Source organism: Dendropsophus ebraccatus, chromosome 12 (assembly GCF_027789765.1).
Source record: "Dendropsophus ebraccatus isolate aDenEbr1 chromosome 12, aDenEbr1.pat, whole genome shotgun sequence".
Taxonomy (NCBI): Eukaryota; Metazoa; Chordata; class Amphibia; order Anura; family Hylidae; genus Dendropsophus; species Dendropsophus ebraccatus.
In genome coordinates this window covers 75,596,118-75,623,520 of record NC_091465.1, presented here as the reverse complement: position 1 = coordinate 75,623,520, position 27,403 = coordinate 75,596,118, and the positions used below count along the sequence as shown (strand labels likewise).

At 41.8% G+C, this 27,403-nt stretch overlaps 1 protein-coding gene across 3 annotated transcripts; it reads left to right on the top strand.

Moving 5' to 3' along the window:
• Positions 1–1,655: 1,655 nt before the first annotated feature.
• Positions 1,656–25,723, top strand: DEDD2 (death effector domain containing 2). 3 transcript variants are annotated; one of them, XM_069948504.1, is made up of 5 exons: positions 1,656–1,785; positions 11,215–11,754; positions 13,098–13,208; positions 14,696–14,821; positions 23,959–25,723. In XM_069948504.1, exons 2-5 carry the CDS (start codon positions 11,283–11,285, stop codon positions 24,330–24,332), a joined length of 1,083 nt encoding a protein of 360 aa, XP_069804605.1. In that variant the 5' UTR covers positions 1,656–1,785; positions 11,215–11,282; the 3' UTR covers positions 24,333–25,723. The 3 variants fall into 3 exon arrangements, with proteins under 3 accessions (XP_069804605.1, XP_069804607.1, XP_069804606.1); XM_069948506.1 differs by having other exon boundaries at positions 1,685–1,728; XM_069948505.1 differs by lacking the exon at positions 1,656–1,785 and adding an exon at positions 1,847–1,951.
• The last annotated feature ends 1,680 nt before the right edge of the window (positions 25,724–27,403 follow it).

The window sequence follows — 27,403 nt, the reverse complement described above, 5'->3', positions numbered from 1 at the left end:
CTGATTTGAAATTTCCCCCCCCCACCAAAGTACCCCTTTAAATCGTGCAACCTTATTGAATATAAATTCCAACAGACTTTGTATAAATCAGTAAGACAAGTGCATCAGAAAGTGCATACAACTGGAATATGTCCTCCCTCCTAATGCCATTATTCACTCTAAAAATAGTCCATTGTGTACTGAGGGATCAATTACATGCTGTCTATAGAGAGGAAGTGGTTGAAGACAGTGATTGTGGTGGTCAATGTTGCTGCTCTTCGCTAGAACAGTGGTCAGTTGTCCACAGGGTAAAGCGTATGCTTGGCCACCATGTCATACTTTCTGAACAGCGGACTACCATAGTGTTTGGCTATGAAAGTGAATGGCGTGGTAATCGAGCACACACGCGTCCGCTTTATTGACCTCCATTCTGGTGATTCCCCCACCCATCAGCTAGTGGATAGCTTTTAGGGCCCTATTCCACAGGATAATTGTTCGGATAATCGTTAAATCATTCGGAATGAAGCGATAATCGTTCGGTTGGATAGCAGTTGACGATTAAACTACGAACCAGAAATCGTTGATCGCTTAAAGGGAACCTGTCACCCCCCGTGCCGGGGTGACAGGCTCCCGACCCCCCGTTAGAGCCCCATATACTTACCTAATCCCGCCGGGTCCCGCTTCTGGAGGTGGTCGGGTGACGGAGATCTCAGCCGCTGCAGCCCGGCGCGCGCGCTGAGAGATGAGTCACCCATAGAGAATGACAGGAGAGTCCAGCGCTCCGTCATTCTCTATGAACGTTGGACTCATCTCTCAGCGCGCGCGCCGGGCTGCAACGGCTGAGATCTCCGTCACCCGACCACCTCCAGAAGCGGGAACCGGCGGGATTAGGTAAGTATATGGGGCTCTAACGGGGGGTCGGGAGCCTGTCACCCCGGCATGGGGGGTGACAGGTTCCCTTTAATAAGACCTGGACCTATTTTTATCGTTGTTCGTTCGCAAATCGTCCGCATGGAATAAGACGTTGTGTGGTCGTTCGCAGTAGCAACAAACGCAATAGCAACAAGACGACCGCAAGAACGATGATAAGTAACGATCACCGTTCCGTGTAAATGGGGTGAACCATTTCAGGTCGTTTGCAATAGCGGTTGTTTGAGATCGTTCGTTTATCGTTAACGATTATGCGAACAATAATCGTACTGTGGAATAGGGCCCTTAGGACAGCCCCTTGAAGAAAGTGTTAACAGCGACACAAAAACACAGTACAATTTTATGGACCAGAGAGTAAGTTTACGCAGAAAACCAGCGTAAAGGCCGCTGACATCATTCAGCTCTGTGGCTCCAGGCCAATGTCAGCTATAAATATCACCAGAATGATCTGCCACCTCAGGCTTACTCCACACACAAGGCCGCTGTACTATGTCGCCATGGCAACCCATCCGGCCCTGCGCCTTCTCTCTCCGCATTGCTTCAATGACGTCCTTCCAAATAAACAGCGTAACCGCCCTTCGTGAATAGGACTTATGTAAACGTAGAGTCAACGCTGAGCGCCCAAGTCCTGGGAGTCACGTGAGGGCCCTGCTTTGCTGCGTGACAGCGCATTATGGCTTTTCGCCCAGCTCCACTCTGCGCATGCGTCCCTCGCGAGATGGCGGCTCGGGGCGTGGACTCCAGCGGCCGGTGACGTCACGGGGCTTTTACGCTTGCGCACTGCTAGGTGGAAAATACCAGAACCTGAGAAACGCTGAGGTAAACGGACGGCGCTCGTTCTTCAAATTCGTTCTTTAACGTCGACGACCGTTAACGGTAAGCGGGGGGTACAGTTTCATGAGTGAAGGGCGCAACGAATTGTTGTGAGGGCGAGGTGGGGATAAAACGTTATAATATTTATTGGTGCGGAAAATGGCGACGAGGAGTAGTTGAGTGACATGGCGGCCGTGGTGCGTCTGTGGTAAATAGGAAGGTTTATGAGGTAAATGATCATCGATTTTGTCTCCTCATCCCTCTCTATGGGCTGCAGTGTCCCGCCGGTGACTCCTCGCCTCCCCGGGGCGGTAATAGCGGTATACTGAGGGCTAATAGCCGAGTCACGGCTCCATCATGTGATGACAGGCGGCCATGGCGGAGTAATGACCGGTGTTGTCGCAGTTCCCAGCAGGGCACCGAGGGGTTAATGATGATTCTCACCTCAATGGCTGCAGACTGGGGAATAACATAGTATTATCCGGGATTTCTGCTTCCTTCTGCTTAATGGCTGCTGTTGGGAATTTGCTGGAAGTGTCAGACTAGAAATCGCCTCAGTCCCCGGCTGGACGGGCTGCGCGGTGTCCTTTAAGGGTCATGTGACAGTAGTCAGTGGAATGTTAATGTAAAGCTTAGAGAGGACCTGTCACCCCCGTACCGGGGTGACAGGCTCCTGACCCCCGCTAGATCCTCCTATACTTACCTGATCATGCCAGGTCCCGCTTCTTGATCCGGTCCGGTGACTGAGATTTCCGTGCCCGAAGCCCGGCGTGCGCGCTCCTGAGATGAGTCCGATGCCCATAGAGAATGACTGGTGAGTCCGATGCTCCATTCATTCTCTATGAGCGTCGGACTCATCTCAGGAGCGCGCGCGACGTGACGTGATCAGGTAAGTATAGGGGGGTCGGGAGCCTGTCACCCCAGCACAGGGGGTGACAGGTTCCCTTTAAAAGGGTAGACCAGGATGCAGTAGAGGTTTTACCGCTTCTTGTTCCGCCACGCTTTACTTAAACTCCTGTCACGTTTTCTGCTCCTCCGTTACTTCCGAGATATGCTGTCACCGGTGAGAAGAGTCCATCATCGGCCATGGTGCCAGTATCCCCCTTCAGTCATTGATTTCCTGAGCAGGCTGCCGTTGTGGGAAAGGTCAGCAAGGGATTGGAAGACTTAACAGGATGACCCTAGAAGGAGCGTAGTCGGGTAAGGGCCCATTCACACTACGGAATAGGTGCCGAGATTCCATACGGAACCCCCTCGGCATGGATTCATCGCAGAATCCTGCCTTCTGTCAGTTTGAATGGGAGGGCTTGTGCGCCTCCGCTCAAAGAATTGGCATGTCAATTCTTTTGAATGAAGAGGCACGAGCTCTCCTATTCAAACTGATGGAAGGATTTGGCACAGTCAGTTTGAATGGGAGGTTCTGTCGCCTCTCCGCTCAAAGAAGTGAGATGTCAATTCTTTGAGCGGAGGCACGCAAGCCCTCGCATTTAAACTGATAGAAGGCAGGATTTGGCTAATTCCATAGTGTGAACGAATAAGATTTTTATTATTTTCTGTGGTGCCCCAGCACTATATCAAACAGTTTAAATGGCTGTGGTACCCCTTTAATGGGGTTTTCTGGGCAAAAAGGATTAATGGCCTATCCTCAGGACCACTACCCCTAAGAGTCAGTTGTTAAAGTGATACAGTCACCCCCCCACTCTATTTGCCGTTCACCGCACCATCCACAAGCTTAAAGGGAACCTGTCACTCCCCGTGTCGGAACCAGGTCGACCGGCCGCTAGAGCCCCTTAAACTCACCTCGTTCCCGAAGTCCCGTTCCTGGAGCTAGTCCTGGGACGGAGATATCACCGTGGGAAGCCTGCCGCGCGCACTGCTGAGATAGGTCCGATGTCATAGAGAATGAATGGAGCCGTCATTCTCTATGGGCGTTGGACTCATCTCAGCAGCGTCGGACTCCCCTCAGCAGCGCGCGCCAGGCTTCCCACGGTGATATCTCCGTCCCGGACCGAGGTGAGTATAAGGCCCCTTTCCACTGAGCAAAACTAGCGGAATGAACATGTTCATTCTTCAGCGCGGACAGAGCAGGAGCGCGCACCTCCCATAGACTCCCATTATGAGCGGTAGGCTAATGGCATTCGGCCGCGGAATTCCGCTAGTTTTGCTCATTGGGAACGGGGCCTAAGGGGCTCTAGCGGGGGGTCATGCCCTCAGGTACATCACCATACACCTAGTGACAATCTCTCCTACGGAAAGTGACAAGGAGGTGGGCTCTTCTTGTTGATCAGCAACAAGATGTGCCACTAACGCTGGGTTCACACTGCGTTTTTAGCATACGTTTAACGGATCCGTTATTTTTAACGGACCAAAAAAAATAGTGTCCGCAACGTTTTTGTGTCCGTCAAAAAAAAAACGGATCCGTTTTTTTTATAATGGAAGTCAATGGAAAAACGGATGCACACAAATGCATCCGTTTTTCACCCGTTTTTTCATTCCGTTTTTTTTACATGGATTTTTACAATAAAATGAAGAGGAAAAACTGTATATGTTGAGATTGGCATTCTCTATTGATCTTATAAAACATACGTTAAGGGGGTACTCTGACATCAGTAATATAAAAAAAAAAGTGTAGTTAAAGCACCTGCTGCTTCATTCAGTACAAGGCAGCATGCTGTAACCACACTCCCTAAATGTCCCAATAAAGATCTGCATATCTGCGAAACCACACTGAAGCCAGTACTATTAGTGATAACATTATATATAAGTAAGTTCTTCATCTTTAGGTGATTTTTTTTTTTTTTTTTTTTTTTAAACTACAGTATAAACCCTTTAACTATTAGCATATGTGTCCTATATGATTAGATATACCATGAAATATGGTTTGGACGCCTTGAAATGCCACCAAGGTGTCAGTAGCTACTCTCCTGTTTCCGCATCTTTACTGTAATGAATAAAAAGGTATTTGTCCTGTTCTGAGTAGAACTGCAGCACCCAGTTGACTAATATTAATAATCTGTCATTTCATCTGTATCTGTCACCACACATTATACACTCGCAATGTGACTGGTGATTCATTCTATTTAGTACATTAACTGGAATGGTAATAGCTGGTTTGTTACGACACAGATTGATGAATTCATATATTTAAAATGTAACAAGAAAATGAAGACGCTGTAATCCCCAGCTCAATAAAACATTGTCTTTTATTTTGCTGTATTAAAAATTGACATTAAAATACGTGCCTACGTATTTCAGGAATGTCCCGTAATCATGGCAACATACTAACAAGTAAAAGATAGACAATATATATGCCGTTGATAGCTTAGCAACGCCCCCAACCAGGTGAAGCTAGACACGAAGTGTACACACAGGTCACATGACAAAGAATGTAAATAGACATGCAATATAACATGTGATAACTCACATGGCACGTGCTAATTCAGATATTTACAACAAAGCAGTTACTACCCTGTTTCCCTGAAAATAAGGCATAGTGGAGGATTGAAATATAGCTTAAAATAAGGCATCCCCTGAACATAAGACCCCAGTTGCCACCGGGGTTATGTTTGGTTATGCTGATGACAAATATTGTAGAGTATATAATAAATATTCTCTTTTTTTGTGATTTTTTTTTTTTTTTGTGAATTCTTCATGGAAAAATAAGACATCCCCTGAGTTAAGAGCTAGCGCATCTTTGAGAACAAAAATTGTGTGTTTTTTTTCCGGGGAAACACATTAGTAAAGCGATAGGTCAGTTTTAGAATTCAAGCCTATTGTATTTTTTTCGCTGATCTCCCTGAGCTCAGTGATTGTTGTGTTTTGCTCACTTTCTCAAAAGACATAACCCTAGACTGTTTCTAGGGGTGCGAAAGGGTCAAAGTTCTCAGAAAGCATGAGGCTTTCTGGATACTGAGATTGGATACCAGGATGCCTAAGGACTTGAATTATATAATAGGCCTATCAATTTTTTTTTACTAATAACTGCTTTGAATTTGCATGTGCCATGTGAGTTGTCACTTGTTATATTGCTTGTCTATTTACATACGTTGTGTCATGTGACACATACCGGTGTGTGTACCTCATGTCTAGCTCCACCTGGTAGGGGGCGTTACTAAGCTGTCACGTTTATGATTAACTGCATATATATTGTCTGTCTTATGGAGCTGGGGATCACTGCATCTTCATTTTCTTGGACTTTACCAGTGTACGGCCCGAGTTACTCGTTTTCTCCTATCTGAAAACCTATGGACTAAGCAAGTTTTAACGCTGGTGAGCTGACGTTTCTTCTATGTTTGAATTTAAAATGTAAACAGATATTCCGAGTGACTGCCCGCTCAGCCAAACCCTGACTGCTGCGCTTTCCCACCTGTCAGTAATTGGCTGAGTGGGCTGTCACTGCTAAGAAGACTTTGGCTCAAAAGGCACAGGGCCTGGCTTCCCCGTGACGGCGCCGTTTGATCCGTGGGTTCAGCTTAAAGAGGATGTACCTGGTGGTACATCCTCTTTAACCAGTGGTTTGTCATTCATTTTCTTATAGAAATCCTAAAACTAGTTTGTTTTGCCTAAAAATCCAAATAGGTAAAAACATATTTACGCAATTTGTTGCGTTTTGTGGACATGTGGCGTGACAGATCTAAGTCATATCTGTCATACATTCTGTTTCATTTTTTTCATGTTTTAATGGTCTTTTCCCAAGCACTGTAACCTTTTTATTTATTTTTTTAGTGTCATAGCCATATGAGGGCTTATTTTGTGCGGGACAAGTTGTACCATTTTGGAATACGTATGACTTTTTGATTGTTTTTATTTCAGATTTTTGGGAGCTGGATTGCCAAAATTAGCAATCCTATCCATTTTTATCTTGTTTTATGTAGAAGATGAGGGGAGAGGCAAATTTTGTTTAATTTATGGGGGAATATTTAATGTACTTTTTTTTCTCACTTTTTTCTTGTCCCACAAGGGGATTTTTCCAGTGATCATCAGACCAATACTATAATATTTTTGTCTGTATTCAGGCAGTGTACCCTATTCTGCTACATGGCCGGGTACTCCGGCATCCATAGTGGCCCTTGGAGCATTCACAAGGCCTCATGGCTGCCATGGAGACCTAGAGACTACGTCAACCAGATGCCAATAGGTAAGTATTACAGCCCCAGATTTTTCTCCTGATTTGACCATGGCATTTAAAGGGTTAATTCACCAGGAACTGGGGTTTCCCTAGATATAGTGGGAGCCCAGCTGTCAATGTGCTCCTATGATCTTATCACAGGGTGTGGAGTGGTGTACTGAGCTGCTGTGCCTTGGGGTCCTATTCCACGGGCCGAGCAGGGCCCGATCAACGATGTAAACGAGCGCCGATCTGCTAGATCGGCGCTTGTTTACTGGGCCTATTCCACGGCCTGACAATGGTTAGCGAGGGCAGCAGGGACATCGTTACTTTCATACATTACCTGTCCAGGCGCAGTTCTTCTCCTTTTTCCCGGTCCCGCATCGCAGCAGCTTCGAAGTGCCCTGTCTGAACTGACAGACCGCTCAGCCAATCACTGGCCGCGGCGATTCCGGCCAGTGGTTGGCTGAGCGGTCTGTCAGCTCAGACAGGGCGCTCCGAAGCTGCTGCGGTGCGGGACCGGGTGAAGGCCTGCGCCTGGACAGGTAATGTATGATGTTTTGAAATCGTCAGTCGCCCACTGCGCACCACTATTCCACGTAGCGATGCTCGGGTGGCGACCGATGATTTTAGGTTTGAACTGGCTGATTGTTCTCTCTATTCCACGAATCGGGCCGATTATCGCTCCGTGGAATAGGCCCCTATTCTAGGCCTGCCAGGAAAGGCAGTGGCCTAGAATAAAGACCTTTAATTACTGCTCTAAAAGGCATATCTGTGACCATTAATGGTGGTTTTACACGGAGCGATAATTCGCCCGATCGCACGATTAACGATTTTGAATGAACGATTTTTTTTTTATAACGATCAGCGTTTAGACGGAACGATACATCGTACGGAAAAATCGTTATGCCATCGTTTTGCGATCGCTTAAGCCTATCTCACACATAGGTGAAATTGTTAAGAATGTTTACACGTAACGATCTGTGTTTTTTTTTTTTTGTTTTTTTTTTTTTGCGAACGATCAACGACGATTTGAGAACATGTTGAAAGATCAAAATGAATGATTTCTCGCTCGTCGCTTGATCGTTCGCTGCGTTTACACGTACGATTATCGTTCGAATTCGATCGTTACCGTGCGAATGCGAACGATAAATTGTTCCGTGTAAAACCACCATAAGGGTACAAAAAAACTACACAAAAAAACAACTTTTTACATGTGATTGTGATTTGTCAGAAGTTATGATCAGTGGGGTCTCTGTGCCAAGACCCTTGCTGATCAATAAAATGCTGGGGCAGAAATACTCAAGCCTTCTATCTCTGTCACTTTCTGCCTTCTATCCTGATCAACCTTTTGATTGGTGTGTCTTGTATTGACCTTCTATCAATTGGTGCACTGCTCCCTCACCTCCCAGAGGAGAAACAAAAGAGCACCACGTTCATCCAAGTGCTTCTGCACCCTGATTTTAGCGATTAGTTTCAGGACCTTGATTCCACTGGTCAAAACTGCTGACAAGAAAGTTAAAGAAAAAAAAAATTATTAGGTACGTTTTTTCCCCACTTCACAATGTAGTATTTAAAGGGAAACTAATAACAGGTCAGAAGATGTTTCTATAGGACAGAAGACACTGGAAATCAAGGTAGTTTTCTTGCCTTCATCCTCATCATTAGACTGTTTGGTTCTCTGGACGAGACTACAGTCCTAAGTGCACCGATTTGCCCCACCTGCCTGACCCACAGTATTCATCCAGCGCCCTGCATGGGTGTCACTCTGGCCATCCCTGTAGTCCCAGTCCCACCTTATCAAACTGCCTAAGGCTGGGTTCCCACTGTTCCCACTGCATTTTTGCAGTCCGTTTAATGTATTCATTTTTAAATGGATACTTTTAACATACACAAAATTGTGGTCAACCATGTTTTTGTGTATGCTAAAAAAAAGCATCCATTTTGATCCCCCATTTTATAATGGCGGTCAGTGGAAAAATGGATTTAAAGGGATTGCACACATTTGCATCAGTTTTTCCATGGGTTTTTTTTCCGCTCTCATAAAATGTATACATTAAACGGACTGCAAGAATGCAGTGTGAACCAAGCCTTACTTAAAGTTCACAACAGTTCACAAAAATTATTTATCTACCAACCGCCCCTTGCCATGGCGCGTATACTTTCCACAGGTGACCGGTGGCGTGGCCTCATTCTGTTCCCTCGGTGCTGTTCAAATCTGGCACTCGCTCCTGTGACCCCTCTTCTGTCTTCTGTGATTGAAGGCCGGACGTCCACTTTCCAATGCATTCTCTATGGGAGAGCGTGACTTCCGGCCTTCAATCACAGGAGACAGAAGAGGGGTCACAGGAGCAGGTCACGTGAGATTTGAACGGCGCAGCAGGACAACGATCACATGTAGTGAGTATACGTGGCATAAAATTTTTTTTGTGGACTTTTTCTTTTAAGTGTTAATAAAATGGAGGATTTTACAAAAACTGTGCAGAGGATGGAGGTAAGAAAACTACCTTTATTCTCTGCGTCCCCTGCCCTATGGGAATGTAATAGCAGGGTAAGGTCTTCTAACCAGCTGTTAGTTTCCTTTTAAGAAATCTCATTTACTCTCATTACCCTGTAATATCAGTGGTAGTTTCAGTAGCCTGTGTCTTTCCTTATAAGAGTATGGTCTTATGAGAAGGGGCCTTACTTCTCTTGTTTGACTTTTAAAGTGGCTTTATTTTCTTTGTATGTGTACCCTCTATGTTTTGATTCTTGTGAATATACCATAAGCCATCTGCAGAATCCTCTTCTCCTTTGTGTATGAGCGGACCTGATTGATATTTACCCATGCAATGGGACTGCAAATAAGCTAGGATTATCATTTTACAAGAGGACCTGTGGGTAAAACAGTGCATGTTTTATCTGTACGTGTAAGACACTCTGGGGTATTGGATTAATGTTAGGAGTTGTATAGACATCATTGATCAGAGCAGTGTTGAATTAACACCTGTTGTATATTTATAGATTGACAGAAATAAGCTATATTTTCTGTCTCCTTATTAAGACACCCTTTGTCAGGATGGCGATACATATATGATTCGCTTGTGGTGCAATGAAGTCAGAAGTGATTAATGGGTGGGTTATGGACAGGATTACTCCTGGTTTATTGATCATTAGGCATTCTATTCAGTGAGCTGTGCTAGTAAATCTCTACAGCTTTCTGCTGCTTTAGAAGTAAAATACCAAATCTGCCTTGGTGAGGGAGCAGAGAAAGCCTTACACCCTGTGGGCCATTGATGACTGCCAGTAGTAGTTATGTTGTTATCTTTGGTAACTTCCTTAAAACACTTGTCTGTGTCAGTATGTAGACTTTATTTAAAGCTGTTCTAAGGGGGATCTATCTTCAGCATCTACATTATCTGTTTGAAAGAGTCATCTAAATATGACCTATTGTTAGAAATATAATATATCCTGAAATTCTGTACAACGATTCTTGTAATTAGTCCCTGTCCCTAATCTATTGATCCTTAAAGTCCTCTTTAAAGCTGCACTTCGGGCCAATTTGCAGGTTTGCAGTGCTGCTCTTTCTATTTCTGTGGGGTTCAGTATTGTGACGCTTTTTACGTATGCATATATGAATATGCATAGTGGCCAGCCCCAGGGGGTGCTCTGGGCAGATGGGTAACGCCAAGAATGCTCCAAACCCGGAGATTAGCATATGGGCAATTATCAAAAAGCGGCACCATACCGGACCCCACAGAAATAAGAAGAGCAGTACTGCGACCCTAAGGTAAAGAGCGGCTAGGTGAACTCAGCAGGTTCATTGGCCCGAACCTGCTGATAGTGCCGCTTTAAACCGTCCGATCATCGGCAAGGAGCATTGCTAGAAACGCTCCTTTGGCCGATAATCAACCTGTGTAAAACTGTCCGCAATCAGCTGAAGGCTGGAAAATGCCTGATCGTTGGCTCATTGCATCTTTTGTGCGGCTTCTAAATTCATGGCTACCGGCCCACCCATTTCTGTTTAAACAGGATGTGCAGTTGCAAGCAGTACATTTAAATGGCTGCACAAACAATATAGTGATCGTTTGTGCCTCATGGCCACTTGATAAATTGTGCCTTCTAAAGGCACTGCAAAGGAGCACTGATCTCGCTGATTGGCACTTTCTTGGGTCCTTGCAAGATCTGAGGGGTGAGTATGTGGTTTTTTTTTTGTTTTTTTTCCCCCTTTTATGTGTGGAAAAGATGGGAAACCCCTTTTATTTCACTATTATTACTATGCTTTTAATGTCCTGTTCCAGTAGGTGTACTTATCCTTTTAAAAGGTTATGGTGTTTTGATGGTTTTCTTTTGTAAACTAAATGTTACTTCCTTTTCAATAATTTCTGTTTTAAATTTTCTTTCAGAAACTTGATCTTCGTACGTCAGTGTTGGCATCATACCAAATTGTTAGCTGCTTTTAGTGGACCTCTTAATGCTGAAAATTGCAATGGCTGCAGTCAGAAAGCCAGTATTCTCTCAGTCCTGGGAGGAGGACGAATGCCTGGAATACTATGGCATGCTTTCTCTGCACCGTATGTTTGATGTGATTGGATCCCAGTTAACAGACGGTGATATTGATGCCCTGTCATTCCTACTGAATGAATCTTACTCATTTACTCACCCTCTTGACCCTAACATCTGGAGTGTAGAAGAAGCTGGGGAAGGTCCTTCTAGCGCTTTGCTTGCTGCATGGCACAGGTGGAACAGGAACTCCAGTGCATCTAGCAATAGTAAGTTGGATACCACAGACCTACAAAGGCCTAAAAATGGTACTGAGCTACTTCTTGAACTGGAAAGAAGAGGGAAATGTGATGAAACCAACTTCAAGCACCTTCTTCAGCTACTGCGAATTTTGACCCGACATGACCTCCTTCCATACGTGTCTTTAAAAAGACCTCGTACAGGTAATACCCATAAAGACCACAATGTCCAGTTAACTAGAAATAACACATACTGCAGTGAGTTGTTTCAGCACAGTTTATAGACCAGTTCCCAGTCCATGTTTACTCAGCTCTAATTTCACAACTGTACCCAGAGATGGGTGATTGTAAACATAGACAGTTGTCACTTGTGCTCATAGCTGAACAGCACAACCAACACAGCTCTTTTATTTAACAGAGCTAACACATATTTAGAAGCTGCGCTGTGATTGATTCTAAGATTGCATAATAGATCTCCTCCCTAAGCAGTCAGCTGTATTTGACTGCAGTTATAAAAGAATGAAATATTGTTGGCCAAAAATGGTCAGTCAGTCTTGTGGCTGATCATAAATTCCATCTTTATTGACAGTTTTTATGGACAGTCTTACCTATGTGAACAACCACCTAAGATAACAGTAGTAAAAATGATCATTAACTTACCCCCAAGTCTTACCCCCCTGTCTTTTACCTGCAGAATTTTTTATGCTTTAACTTCATATGAAACCTTGAGGCAGCCATGCATTATCAGTAATTGTTGGCTGAACTATCTATTGCAACAGATGAACCTTTGGCATGGCTGAATGTTTGTTTTCTCTATAGGGAGGGATAAGCCACCGCCAGTCTCCTCTGGCAGCAGCTTCTCTGCACCTAGACAGTTGGTTGGGGTGTTAAGGCCCTATAACACAAAGCGATTATCGGCTTTATTTGGCCGATTATTGGCCATTACAGCTGATATCACTTTGTCTTATAAAAGGCAGCAATCAGCTGACATGCACAATGTTGGCTGATCGTTATCTTTCGACATGTTGACAGACCAACGACTAGGATAGCAACAATCTGCTGCCATTGCTATGTGGAACAGGAGCGGTGGCAGCAGACCGCACCTCAGCTCCATGCAACCCCCCCGCTGCTTTATGTCGGTGCGTGTAATAGCGCCAGGAAAAAGAAGCTAGGTTGGAGCTCACTTGCTCCTGCTGATCGCCCCGTTTAATAGTGGCCTTTGAAAGCCAAAACGCCCAACACTTCTCTCCATTAACATAATAGGTCAGTGTGTGTGTGTGTGTGTGTGGGGGGGGTCAGGCCACCATAATTAATCAATTGGTGGGTTCAGCCAGCTTTAGTATAAGGTGTAATGGCACCATTACCTTTTAGATGCCATCATTGTTATATGCAACGTCAGCCATTTGCCTTGACAAATGTAAATGTAGGTCTCATTTTTTCCCTATATTTGACTACAAGATGTTCAAGTGTTGTAAAATTTTATATATTTAATTTTGTTTTTCTTAATTTGTTTTCATAATTGGACCTTTCTTTTCTGTACTTTACAGTGTCCCCAGAGAGATACACATACGGCCCTTCAGTTATAGACTCTGGCAAACAGATGGATGGATGTTTTAATTCAACAACATCACAGACCAGTGAAGAAAGCTGGGAGACTGGTAATGCTTAGTTATCTGTAATATGTTGTATACATATCTAAATTTTCAGGAGGGCACATCTTAAACTACTAATGACCTAAAGTTTATACATTTAGTTAAAAGGGTTTTACCTTGATGCATTTGTACAGTCTCAAAGATCCCTACCAAGCAGGACTGTGGAGTCGGTAAGCCGCAGCTCCAACTCCGACTCCTGAATTTTATCAGGACCGACTCAGACTCCCGACTCCTGCTCCTTCATAAATGGCCGGTCAGATACCAGGGGAGTTATTTATCACACTGGTTCAGCAGCTTCTCCCAAATGTCCTACATGATCCTGGTGCAACTTCTGAGTGAATAAAGGAATACTGTATATAAAGCAGCTTCTCCTGTGTGTGCAGAGGATTCAGCCAGTCTCCAGCCTCCATGTCCTGAACAACTCAGAACTAGACTAGATGGAACAGGTGGTTTTTCCTGCTGACAGGCTTCGATGTTTCTAACTAATATTCACCATACACAAAGAAACACTGCTAACACTGCCAAATCCCTGTGATACAGAGGGGCCATACTGATAGTCACACATAGTGATGTTGAGGGTCACTGTGGGGGCAAGCAATAGCACACACACACAGCCTGCTGCAGCCATAGCGCGCACACGCACACACAGCCTGCTGCAGCCATAGCACACGCACACGCACACACAGCCTACTGCAGCCATAGCACACACACACACAGCCTGCTGCAGCCATAGCACATACACACACACACACACACACACACACACAGCCTGCTGCAACCATAGCGCGCACACACAGCTGCTGCCATAGAACAATGAAGAAAACCACACAATCTTCTACCAGAGAGAAAACACCACACTGATGACTGAGGTTACTGCTACATTAATGTCTTCTCCTCCTCCTCCTCTATATTACACAGGATATCTTTATATTACACTACTGCTGAAATACAATCATCCAGCATCCAGGAAGAGAACAGCACAGATCTCCCCCCACACAATGGATTCTTCCAGCTCAGAAACAAACTGCCAAATAGTGGCTGACAACCTTTCCCCGACCACCCTTATGTAATAGAGCCAGTGATCTATTAGAATGTTGCTCATAAAATATATTGATGAGCAAAACTTATAAAATTCATATCAAAACTCAATTCTAAATTGTTTAAAGATTTTTTTTAAAGCTGGAGTCGGTACATTTTTTTTCCGACTCCAGCCAAAGCTAGCTTCGACTCCAGCCAAAACTAGCTCCACGACTCCGACTCCACAGCCCTGCTGCCAAGTACATTGCTGGGACTGGACCTCTAATAACTCATCAATATAAAGTGCTAGAACTAATGTTGAATATGTAAATGGCAAAAAAACTTATTTATTTCCTTTTCTTTGTGTGTTTCCGAAGGTGTTGACTTTCCAAGCTTCACGTATTTGATCAGATTTTTTCTCATTGAACAATTGTAATTTCTCTAAATTATTTATTGCTATTGGTTCTATTTCACAGGCTCTAATGGGAAGAAGAGAAAGAGAGTAGGCAAAATAAACAGGGGCCGCTGCACAAAACCCAAAAAGAGCAAAGTGAGCAGTGCCACCCCACCAGCTGAGACAACCCAGAGCAAAGTTACATGTGGTAAGTCATAAATCCCTCTGTCCTCATTAACTTTTCAAGCATTTCTTCCGAAATGTTGCATCCATTTTTACTAAAGAACCATGGCCTTTAGTGGGAACAGGTTTTCATAGATTGATAGTTACTCAAGGTGTCAGTTATTCCGAGGGCTTGCTTAGAACTGTGGCAATTTTCTGTGATCAGTGGTTCAGACTGTCAGCTTCTCTAAAGAGTTAAGTAATGTTCTGTTATCTGCCCACTAACATTTTCTCTTACCTGCAATAATACTAGTTTCTCTATTCACCTCTACATAACATTCAAATTACACAACTAGATCTGTTAACTGGAACTGAATGCTTCCAACCCAATTTAGTAGTGAGATGCTGCCTAAGTAATGATGAGACTATACCATCACATGCCAATTTACAGTTACACGGACTGTATGGCTTGTCAGTGTCTTCCCAGTTGGTATTTGGTCCTACTGTCCTGTGCCTCTCTCATGCTGCTTTATAACATCTTGACTTAGTTTAAGGTCTTGTGCTACTTCCCTTCTATGGAACTAATTAAAGAAATGAAAAAAAAAATAAACAAATACCAGGCACTGGCTTTTAAACAACAAAATAAACGAGTGCAAGGTAAAAGAAAAAATATCATATGACGTACTGGGTTTTCGCCATGTTGTGGAGAGAAAATGCAAGCTTAGTGGGGGTTTTTTTTTTAAGTGATGATACAAAATCATAGAAAACTCAAGATGTTTCTTAAAACGCATCTTACTGTGAGTTGACTCTTGTATCACAAGCTTTGGATATTTCTGTCCTTTGGTTTGTACTTGTGCATACAGTTAACATCTGAAAATGGGTGTCCTCTGCTTCTTTATGACACCATACTATAGTTGCTGGCATCTAAAACCCAGAAAACTCTCCTTTTAAAGCACGTTTACCTGCATGATTCAAACTCAAGAAACTGTCTTGCCTTCATAGGTCTCCTAAACTCAAGTGCCTAACTATGGGCACTATCATATGCACATCCTTTTTAACGATAACCTGCTGCTGTGAACATGTTGCCTACAATACAAAACAACTCCCCCAAAAAATCCTAACCAATTAAGTAGCTTTCCATCATTACACTATGTATGTCTTAGTTCCCCATTCACTGTGTTCCCCCAGAAAAAGGCGTCCGTTCTATGTGTCATTTAATTTCTCTGTGCTGCAACGTTTCTCACATTTTGACAGTTTCAGGAAAACAGTGCTTAAGAAGATATTTACTAATAAAACTAGTAAATACAAAAAAATTCTTCAAACCTGTGCTACCTGGATGAAACAGTAAGACCTTTCAACTTTTAAGTGTTGTGCTTTTTCTTCTTCCTTTTTTTTTTTTTTGTACAACTAATTTTCACTTGCAGATGGACCCGTTTGATTCATGATGGTGGTCCTTTCTGACAGTGATGGATGGGGATAGTGTTACACCCCCCCCCCCCCCCCAATTAAGATCTATTCCTGATGAGTTTAATTTTACTTTGTTTTGTTTATTAGCTCAGCACTTGCAATGCACTCTTTGGTGTAGAAACGAACGTTCTGACTTGATGCTGAATACTTGATTTTAAAGGCTACTTGTGGGAAAACTTTCCCTCCGGTCCATTTATAGTCTATTTTTCCTTAAATCGTCCACAGTAGGGGCTATATTATCTTTTTTACTGTAGATCAAGAGGAACACCAGAATGCTCAGGCATTACTACGAAGTAAATTAAACTACTTTTTAAACTTCAGTACTTTTAACGTGTACCTGTCGTTATAACTTTCAAACTCTAAATCAATAGTAGATGTGATGTAAAGCAATTTTGCAAGTTACATTATTTTTTTTTGTTATGCTGTAAAACAAAGCTGTACTTACCAGATATCCAGGTCCAGTCTTCTGAAGGCAGATTTTCTGACTTGTGCTGGTTGAAAATAAGAGACTAAACACTGGAATTCCGGCCAGTACAGAGAGTCACGGCTCAATGTGTCCATCAATCACATGACTGCCTTCCCTGTGTGAGCGCTCAGATGGCCTGGGTAATACAACACTTCCTGTTTTTTGAGAAAAAAAGGATAAAAACAGGAAGTGCTGTGTTTTTTCCACGATAACTAAAAAAAAAATTAATGTAAATTATAAACTTGCTTTATATCACATCTACTGTTGATTTAGATTTTAAAAGTTATAACGACAGGTACACTTGTAGCTGTCGGTCTCAGTCACTGGACAACTTGCAGAGTTCAAGCTACAATTTAAAAGCTGAATATTAAAGAATCTTTTTTTATTTTAATGTTAGTTATAATAGTTTAGGGATGGTCCGAACCTGCCGATGTTCAGGTTCGTATGAACCCGAACGCTCCGTGCAGCGGGTGGATACAGCCTATGGTTATGGCTGTATCCCAGTTTTCCAGGCGGTCCTCCCGCTGTATCCACCCTCTCCACGGAGAGGGCAGACAACGGGAATCATTTCCGAGAGTTCGGGTTCGTACGAAAAATGAACCAGGTTCGGACCATCCCTATACTAGATTTGAGAAACATGTCGGCTTTCTTCCACAAACCGTGCCACACTTGTCAACTGGTTGTGTTGTATTGCAGCTCAACTCAGTTAAAGTGCTGCAACACCACACATGACCTGTGGGCAGGTGTGAAACCTTCTTTGGAAGAAAGCAGCCACGTTCTAATCTCAATATCCCCTTTAATATGGTATACGTGCACACAAAACCCCCCCACTTTTTTCTGTGCTTTATGCCACTTTTATTTTATTTTTTTAAGGTATATTTGGTTTACTTTTTTTTGGGGGGGAGGGGGGGGGAGGATAGCATTCTGGTTAGTTCTATTTGCAAGTGTGCAGTTTTATATGTGCATAACCTTTCTGTGGGTTGTTGCTCTCCCTTACACGAAGTTCTCCTCCTAGATGTATCATGTGAATGTCATGGTATTATGTTGCTCTCTCTTCAGTCGACTTTCTCTGAAATTTAACTTCCAGGTTTACTGAGGAAAGGTTGATGCTTAAGAGAGAAAATCTCTCTGTTAAAGACATGATCATGAGCTCTACCCTTCAAAAATACAAGCGTACCATACAAAAGGTAAATGTATGCCTTCTACAAGTGAGAGACCATTGAGGCATAGTATTCCTTAGTGACCACATACAATATGACCATCAGTATCTTTTCCTCTTCCTCTCTGCATGCAGATTCAGGACCCACGTGCTGGATTGTTAGATATGTTCATATTTTACCCGGATTGATAGTTTTAATGTTACTAGTCTACGCTCGATGTTCATTTAGCAAGAGTTACCAAGTCTTAATTTTCTTCCACTTAGAGCCCTTACGCTTCAGATAGTGGGCTATTCCAGTTTCCTATCTCTGAATTGTTAAACCATATGAATTGTTTGTCTGCTTTTAGACCTCACAATATAGCTTTCTTGCTAGACTGTTGTCCAGTTACTGCAGATACCAGAAATAAAAGGTCCTAATGTATCTATCATTAGATGTAAAGTGTATATTGAATTCTTTTAGCATGATCAGAAACGGCATCACCTCGAGCTGCTTTATCAGACAAGGCCTTAGGGCAAGAGTAGTGCTATTTCTGTGCACATTCTGCCAACTACAGCCCATTTCAGTTTGGTCTTAGTGAATTGCACACACTTGGATCAACTAAAGAGCAACTCCAGTCAGAAATGAACATTTACACACACTGTTTTACATGAGGTGCATTATGACCCTATTTTCCCATCAGTTGAGTAATAAAGCATTTCTAAGATGCTCTGAATACAACTAAGCATCCCTATGCAGCCTTATCCATGTTGTCAAGAACAAGTCCACTCTACAAAACAGGTATGCCTCTCATGTAGTGATCCCTCACCATTCCGATTCCTGCCGATCTGCAGACGATTCCCTTTTGTAATGGGAATTAAATACCCTGCATAAAGCTTCAGTATATTGGCTTCTAGTGGCTGCTAGGTTATAGATTTAAGCTATGTTCATGCACTGTATGAACAACGGCCGTTGTTTAGCATGTTCCTACAGAACATAGAAAAATTATTTTAGCTCATGTAAAAAAATTTTATTGACTTTAACGCAAAGGATGGGTCAAAAAAAAATACTGTGTGTGAACAACTAAAAACAGTGGCCAGAAGAAATTGACATGTTCATTATTGGTGCAGCTTTGGTGAACAACGACCGTTGTTCGCTTCATTGTATGCACAAATGGCCGTTGTTTGCATTTAACTAAATGGAAATGATCAATGTTAGCAAAAGTATGTTGTGTGAATATAGACTTATTAGGCAAACTCCATTTATAAAGCTCTGTCTTGCCTTGTCAGTCTAGTTGACCTGTGACAGACCCATGAACAAAAAATATTATAAATTGAGCCACCTATCATGCTTTGTCACTTGTGACTGAAGTTGCTTTTTTCAAGGGTAAACTAACATTTACATGCAGTGGTTTCCATACATCTGAATGGGGTTGTTGCTGCAGCATGTGCATGGACTTTCACTCCCTTGCACTCAGTGATACTACTGAAAACCACATGATTGAGGGGATGCTGCCATCCTGAATCACCTGCCCACATGTTGGATTCCTCTTTTGTCCTGTGGTTTTTCCATGGTGTACAAAACTATGTAAAACTATACATTTTAGTTTTTTTTTTTTTTTTTTTTTTTGTAATGTGAGTGATATGGAGTATCCTTCAGTAAATATATATACATAAATTATAATCTCTATTTCCTCCATCACTGAAAGTTTTCTCTCCATAAAATTAATGCTAAAGCCTCAGATACACCTTTTATCTTCTGCTATCTGCTGCCACAACAGTGTTTTTTTCAGTTTAGTCAGATATTTTTTATTTCCTTTTACTAAGGGAAAAATATTGTGTAAATAAACGCTTACAAAAGGCACTTTTTTCATGAAAGTGAATATCTTGCTACTTAGAAAAGAAATGTTCTTTTGTATTTGTCAAAAGCTCAACCTGTCTCTCTCGGTTCACAGTTAAGACCGCCAATGGAAAAAACCTTAAAAAGCTGCTCTGACAGCCTGGCTCTACAACTCAATGGTAAACATGGGAGCAAAAATACGAGCTTGTTTTGTTTCTGCTTCCGTCTGCGCTGTATTATACAAGCTGCTCCATTCATCCTATACTGTAAACTGTCTCTTCATGGACATTCAGTCACTTGGTTCAGGAATCCTAAACTGGTGTGGGTTTTCTTTCAATTGTGATGTTTTTTAATAAAGATTTTTTTTTTCTTTAGTCACCCAACACTACAAACGGTAATTCAGATACAGTAAGCTTCATGGAATATGACTGCTCTCTATGGGGGTTTAGATGAGTCTTCCTGGTGACTGTCCCTCAAATACTATGGGGGAGATTTATCAAACATGGTGTAAAGTGAAACTGGTTCAGTTGCCCCTAGCAACCAATCAGATTCCACTGATTGGTTGCTAGGGGCAACTGAACCAGTTTCACTTTACACCATGTTTGATAAATCTCCCCCTATATTTTTAAGGGGGTTTTCCTTCTGTAGACATTTACAGCTCACTGGTAGAGATGAGCGAATCGGGTTCGAGTCCACCCGAACGTTTTGGTATTTGATTAGCTGCGGCTGCTGAACTTGGATAAAGCTCTAAGGTTGTCTGGAAAACATGGATACAGCCAATGACTATATCCATATTTTCCACATAGCCTTAGGGCTTTATCCAAGTTCAGCAGCCACCGCTAATCAAATGCCGAAAGTTCGGGTTCGGATGGACTCGAGCATGCTCCAGGTTCGCTCATCTCTACTCACTGGATATGTGATAAAATATAATAGATACCATCCCCAACTGTCATTAGAAATGGGTCCCCTGACCTCTGGTTAGGCAGCTGACACATTTAGGTGGAGGCTGAAAGTAGTTGTTTTTTGTGTCTAGTAGGAAAACCCCTTAAAGTGAAGTTCTACATTTGGACAACTTTAAAGTGCTACTGTCTAATAAACTTTGTAATTGGGTTTATTAGACTTTCGCCAGGCCCCCCCTCCCTCCTCTCTCTTATTCACTGCTCATTATCGGGAAATCTCGACCCTTTTACATCAGTCGGACCCTGTCTGTTCTATGAAGGAGGGAGGAGGAAGATTAGTCGCCAGCAGAGAACAAATGATTACACAGCGGGACCTGTGTGAAAGCTGGTATTCAGAGGTCCGAGAGGTCAGTGCTGACTTCAGAGGAGATAGCCCGGAGATGTAGCTAAAAATTAACTCTTTGTTGTCCTGTTTTGGTGCTCATCTCCCTCCACCCCTCCCCTCTCTATAGAAAACAATGAAGTCGGGGGAGAGTTTCAAACTGCTTTTTTATGATAAAAATGCATTTTTCGGCTAATAAACCCAATTACAAGGTTTCTTAAAATCGCCTCTACTATTGATTTCTGCAAAAAAAATGTAAACGACAGTGACTTTAACTCAGACTGCCACTTCAGGTATATAGAAAGAGACAACTCGCTGCTGTTGATGGATCCTTCGTTGTCCCTGGTCAATATTATCAGTGCATAGACTATTTGGATGTAAATCCAAACCTGTCCTACAACTAGCAGATGCCACATTTTGTTCAGATGAGGAAAACATTTCTACAAGGATTTGTTCATATCCTTATTACATTTAAGGTATCCACAGTTTGTTTTAAACAGCACCACTCTTGTCTTCAGTTTTTGTGCAGTATTGCAGCTATGTTTTGTAAAGTAAATATGTTGTGTAATACCACATACAACCTGAGAACAATAGTGGTGCTCTTTCTGTGAGAAAGTAGATATGTTCTATTCCTCGATGAACCCTTTAATGCTTTAAAAACATGTATTAAAAAAAAGGAGAAAATGGGTGGACATCTGCTTTTATTTGTAATTCACATAAAAATTATTCATTGTAAAAATGTGGATATCTTCTGCAATCTATTGCAAAGGTTATGGGATTTGTCATCAAGTAGAAATGGTTAGGTTGTCGAAAGGTATTGTCCAGGTTTAGATAAACATGGCTGCTTTTTCTAAAAGAGTGCCACACTTGTTCAGAGGCATTGTGTGGTATTGCAACTTGGCTCACTTACAGCCCAGTTCACTTAAATACATAATCTGTGGACAGGGGGAAGCAGTTTCTGGAGGAAAACATCCATGTTTTTCTAATACTGACAAAACATTTAATCTGTCATTACCAAGATATCTTAGGTAATGAGATATGAGTAAGAGATCAGAAGACTTTCTCACAGAAGATGTCTGCCTACATTTGTAATACAGCATCTTCTGTCTCTGTTATAAAACTTCACCTTTCCGGATGTCACCAGTGTAAATACCCAGAGGCAGTCAAAAAAAAAACACTTGGTTCTCTTTTTAATGAGCTTCTATAGTTTGGATTCTGTCATCTGCAATAATTAAGTTTCGTTTGTTTGCTCACTACTGTATATAATAATTGAAAACTTATTGTACAATACATAAAAAAAAGCATTTTTTCCCATCTGTAGTCGATGTTTGTATCATGTACCTGTAAAAGAAATCAGATTTGGTCATCACAACCAGGCAAAGTCCTTTCAGTGCTCCATCAAAGTGCATTTGTGATATCTGTCCAGTTGACAGATAATTACAAACAGTGGAGGAGGTTAAAAAGCTGAGCTGCGATTTGTGCGATACAGTGTGATAAATCTCCTCTCTTATTCCACACTCTACTTCCGAATTCATTTGTATGCTGAAAACTGAATGAACTATAAGGACTTAATAATAATTCTGTGTATCGGATAAAGCAGAAATGATCCTGAAAATGTTTGCCTGTTGGTGGTGGCACATCTGATGATCTATGCGAACAACAAATGGGAAGATTAAGTGTCGGTGACATAAAATAAATCTAAGGTTTTACACCATCATGTAAAGGTGGTTGAAAATAATGTAAACGAAGTGCTATATATGCAGAAAAAAATTGTGTGTTAAATGTGAACGTGTATCACAGCACAGATGTAAGGTCAGGCGCTCTGTGCATTTCTAAGGCTGCTAGACATCAGTTATACAGGCCAAGTAAACTACCATATGAATGTATCAGAAGGGGGCACAATGTGTGAAATCAGTATAAAGATGTGAGCAGGGACATAACCGTGACAGCTCTGAATGGATCACTACTGGTTTATGTCCTTACATTGATGATTTGGAAGCTTTCCACATCTGTGTGTGCAGAAAAAAAATGGTTCTGTGAATTGTTATGCAGACACAATAACCCTCCAACGTAACTCTTACGGCTTCCATTTCAATTAAGTGCTTTGCACTAGCTTCAACCTTGTTACCACTTACTGATAATGCATTCCTCAAAATACCTTGCCATGTGTCAATCCATGGAGTGCTGGTTTTGACCATTTTCCTAGCCTTAGACGATTTAATATTTTTCTCTAGCAAAGGGCATTAACACATTGTTTGTGCCATCTCCGGTGTCCCCACTATTCACATCCATGCATTTATTTTGTAAGCCTTGAATCGCCTTAGAGCAAGGCATCCTCCTTCTGCTAGAATAGCTCTGGTATCCTCCTCCCCTGTCATTGATCTCTACCCTTTGGGGAGATGTTGTTTTTATGTACCGACAGCAACAACAAAAAATGTTCTATTTTGCACTGTTGATTAAATACTTCTACAGGTTGACTGACCTTCAACAAGAACAGAAAAAATAAAGCGGAAAAAAATCACTTATAAGCGTATGTAAAAGCCACATATTTGTTCTCCTAATTGAAGTGCTGAATTTTGGTCGTATGTCCCCCCATTCCTATTTTCTATTCATTAATGCTACAAATCCAGTAGAAGCTGTGTAGATATTAAGGAGCCATTAAACATTGCAACCATTACTTGCTGTACTATACGTACATGTGCTGTGACGTGAATAAAATGGGGTGTTGTGAAGACATCCCTAACTTTGGCCATTATAAAATGTCTTGTAGATCTCGATATTGGCTGCAAACTGGTAATTCCAATGTGCTCTTCTAGTGCTTTAGAGCTGTTACAGCTTTGCTGGTCCTTCATATCTTGAAGGGTATACACTATTTTTTTTATGGAAAAAGTTGCATGATCTTGTAGCATTTTCTAAGTGTGCTACCTTTTTTTAATGGTTTCCGTTTGTTCTTCCCTCCCCCTCTCTTTCCTTTTACCTTCCTCCATTTTCCAGGAATCAGATTGCGTGTTCGAGCAGAGTACTGCCACCACGACACAATCCTTAACCAGAACGTACTGTCTGTAAAGCAGGATCCACTGGAGAAGCAGTTTGATCTGTTTAGCCAGTCCAACACTGTGCTGAAATCCAGAGACCTGGGCTCCATTATCTGCGATATCAAGTTCTCTGAACTGTCCTACCTGGATGCCTTCTGGACGGACTACATGAATGGCTCCCTGCTGGAAGCTTTGAAGGGGGTTTTCATCACAGACTCTCTAAAGGAAGCTGTAGGACAAGAAACCATTCAGCTTCTTGTTAATGTAGATGAAGATGATTATGAAGAAGGTCGGAGAATGCTGCTGGAGAATTGTCCCCAGAGGTCAGATTGAACTCCTAATAATAAAGGACCTGCAACATGTTCTCGTCACAGTTGAGAAGTACTTTTACTGTGTTAAGTGCCTGCTGGTCACCAGGAATACAAAATCTATGAACTGTTTCAGCTTTCTCACTTGTCAGTCCTGCATTTGTGAAGAGTAGATTTTTACTTGAAGGGGTTGTTTTCAAAATGGGATGTGAATTGGCAAAAAGCTCCCAAGTAGAGGCTGATGTTGTACACATCCATTCCTGTGCTGAAACAGGTCTGTCACTGGGTTGTGATAGGAAAAGAAACCAGCCTGGAGCTATCCAGTGAGCAGGAAGATATGTCAGAATACTTTTCAGTGGCTATTAAAACTTTATTTTTTATTTTATTTTTTTTTAAGAGCTTATTTGCATTTTCACATTCCAAGTACCCAGGCAGTACTATCTGTGCTAGGCTGTCTGTGTTTTTTTTTTTTTCTTTTTTCTTTTTTTCTTGTCTTCTCTCTAGATAAAGGGAAAGATATTATTTTTTTTAAATTACTATACACACAGTGTAAGCAAAAATATTGCCGAAATAATTTGTGCGGTAAGATTAGTGGTTTGTGACTTGAGGTCTTTTTAAAGACGTCCTTTATTTATTTTGGAAGTCTAGCATTTTACGTTAAGAAAAAAAAATATATTAAAGCTAAAATTAATATATGTACAATTAAAACCCTGAGAATAAGAGAAGTTAGAGACAAAGTGATGCATATTATTTATTGGCAGCTCTACATGAGGATCTGCCTGATAAATGTATACCTCTACCTCATGGCTTTACCCTGGCTGTGAGGAATGTGGTAACAGGCGAGTGCTTATAGTACGGTTCTACGATCAGTCACAGTGGAGTGGAAAGGTGTGTAGAGAACCAGTATTTAGCCAGCCAGTTCCCACACCTCAATAGGGATCACATGTGTTGCATCTTGTTTATTCATAGGCCAACTTTTTATTTTGGGCACTTACATTTTGTTTCAGCCTACACCATGCGTTCCTCTGATTTGTATAGACAACTTGTTGCTAGAGGTCTTGGGATGCAGCCATGTGGTGCTAGTTAGTATTGACTAAATCCTGTGCCGGTGGTTTCAGAGTACAATGCAAAAAAGGAAGATGCAGACTGTTTATTCCTGTTCTCCCACTTGTTAATAAGTGAGACATAGGAATCATATCCACCTGCACCAGGTATCCTTGTTTTTGTTATGAAACTACTTGTCACCCCTCTGACTTGTATGAATTCATGATTTGTACTGGATCCCATCTAAAGGGATATTTTTACTATGTAAATAAGAAGCTTTCGGAGAAAGCTGTGTAAAAATGATTTTGTAACAGAAAATATTTCTAAAAGTCTCTTGTAAATCAAAAGTAATAAAGATGTCTGTTCAGTGTTGACTGTTGCAGTGATATGTCATCTTGTAGTATATTTATGAGCATGCATAATACTGAAACCTAAGTGCATGTGTATCCTATGCAGAAACACGTTGATTTCTCAATTTTTATTTATTTTTATTTTTTTTTTGCATTTGTATGAACTGGGTAAATTACCAGGAATAAAAGTGAATATGCCTGAACACCTTAAAGTAACCAAGAAATATGGAGGGTGATAAAGTTTTGTCCATTTCATGAAATTTGAGTAAAGATTATCTACTAAAGAAAAGCAAGACTACAAGGAAATCTAGCAGCGGGTTAGGTGATCCTACTGATTCTAGTAGTGCAGGTCCCAGGGAGGCCACATACACTTTTATTATGTCTCTGCACTGGCACTCCGCAGTGACCAGCAGCCTAGAGTGACATCAACCAGCTGAATAACTAGTTTGCATTCTGCAGAAGCAGGCAGGCGTCCTTATTTACATATTTAAAAAAGTTACTCAAAGCTGCAGCCGCACAGACATAATAGGAAGTTGCATGTGGGCTCCCTGTCCCCTGCCCTACTAGAATCTATCCTTAGGTTAGGTTCTCCTAACCTGCTGTTAGATTTCCTTTTAATATTTAATGCTACCAAAGATATAGGACAACATTTTATATTTAGAAATTAAGGTCCGTCCTTTGTGGGGCATAGCATTGGTTATCATGATATTTCTTTTTCGAGAGAAAAATTGGAAGAGCTAGGAAACAGGTGTGGTAACAGAGAGATGCAAAGTACATGCCTCTTCTAGGTGTCCAAATGACTGAGAACCCTAAAGCAATGTTAACAATCACTCAGTAGTAGTAGAGGGTCGGCTCTGGAACTGGCTGTTAAAAGCAAAATTATATACTGAGGTAATTCAGTGGAACAAAATGTGTGCACTGAAAGAGTGGATGGATTGTTAACAATGAAAACAAGTTACAAGAAGAATCTGCAGCAATTCATACCTAACAGTAGAAGCTTTTACAAAAATGGAGAATACAATTTTTTTTTTTTTTTTAAGATGGCAGATCTGGGGGGCGTGCGATTGAGAGAGCACACTGTTCAACTGTTAAATCTCTGCACATTATGTCATCCTGAATGTGTGCGATTCGGTGTATTGTGTTTGGGTGGGTCTATGTGCCCATGTAGTAATTTATTTTTTTTGAAAATTAAAAAAAACTTTGTTAAAGCATTATTCACCTACATAAGGCAATCTTTGTTCAGGACCAGGGAAGACCTTCAGGTTTGTGATATTCATCCTGCCTCTGAAAAGGTATAACCTGTCAATGGATAATTAAAGGTTGAGTAGGTAATTAAAAATGGGTTCAGCAAGTGTTAAACACAACAGTGTTGATTCAACAGGCCTCCCCCCCCCCCATTACAACACCATTTATTAGGCCTATATTTTCAGCCAGGAGTTGTAATATACCAATGCATCGAAATGACACTGAAATAGGACTTATTCCCTGGAATCTGCTTGTGAGTAAAGCTATCCATGCAAAATACAATAAAGTTGATGGAAATAGTGATTTCTTCCTAAACAGCAGTTCAATTGATGGAATTTCCCATTTATCTCAGCCACTGATAGACGACCACCACCACCAGCTAGAGAGAAGTCGGCTGTGTTTGATATTTTTGGCTAATGGGTGAAAGATCTTCCATCCACTAACTACTTATAGAGCA

Bases quoted from the DNA above. Each gene is read 5' to 3' on its own strand.
- DEDD2 (XM_069948504.1), top strand. From the start codon at position 11,283: ATGCTGAAAATTGCAATGGCTGCAGTCAGAAAGCCAGTATTCTCTCAG. The intron at 13,209-14,695 runs GTAATGCTTAGT...TCTATTTCACAG, and splicing joins TGAAGAAAGCTGGGAGACTG to GCTCTAATGGGAAGAAGAGA. The intron at 14,822-23,958 runs GTAAGTCATAAA...TCCATTTTCCAG, and splicing joins CCAGAGCAAAGTTACATGTG to GAATCAGATTGCGTGTTCGA.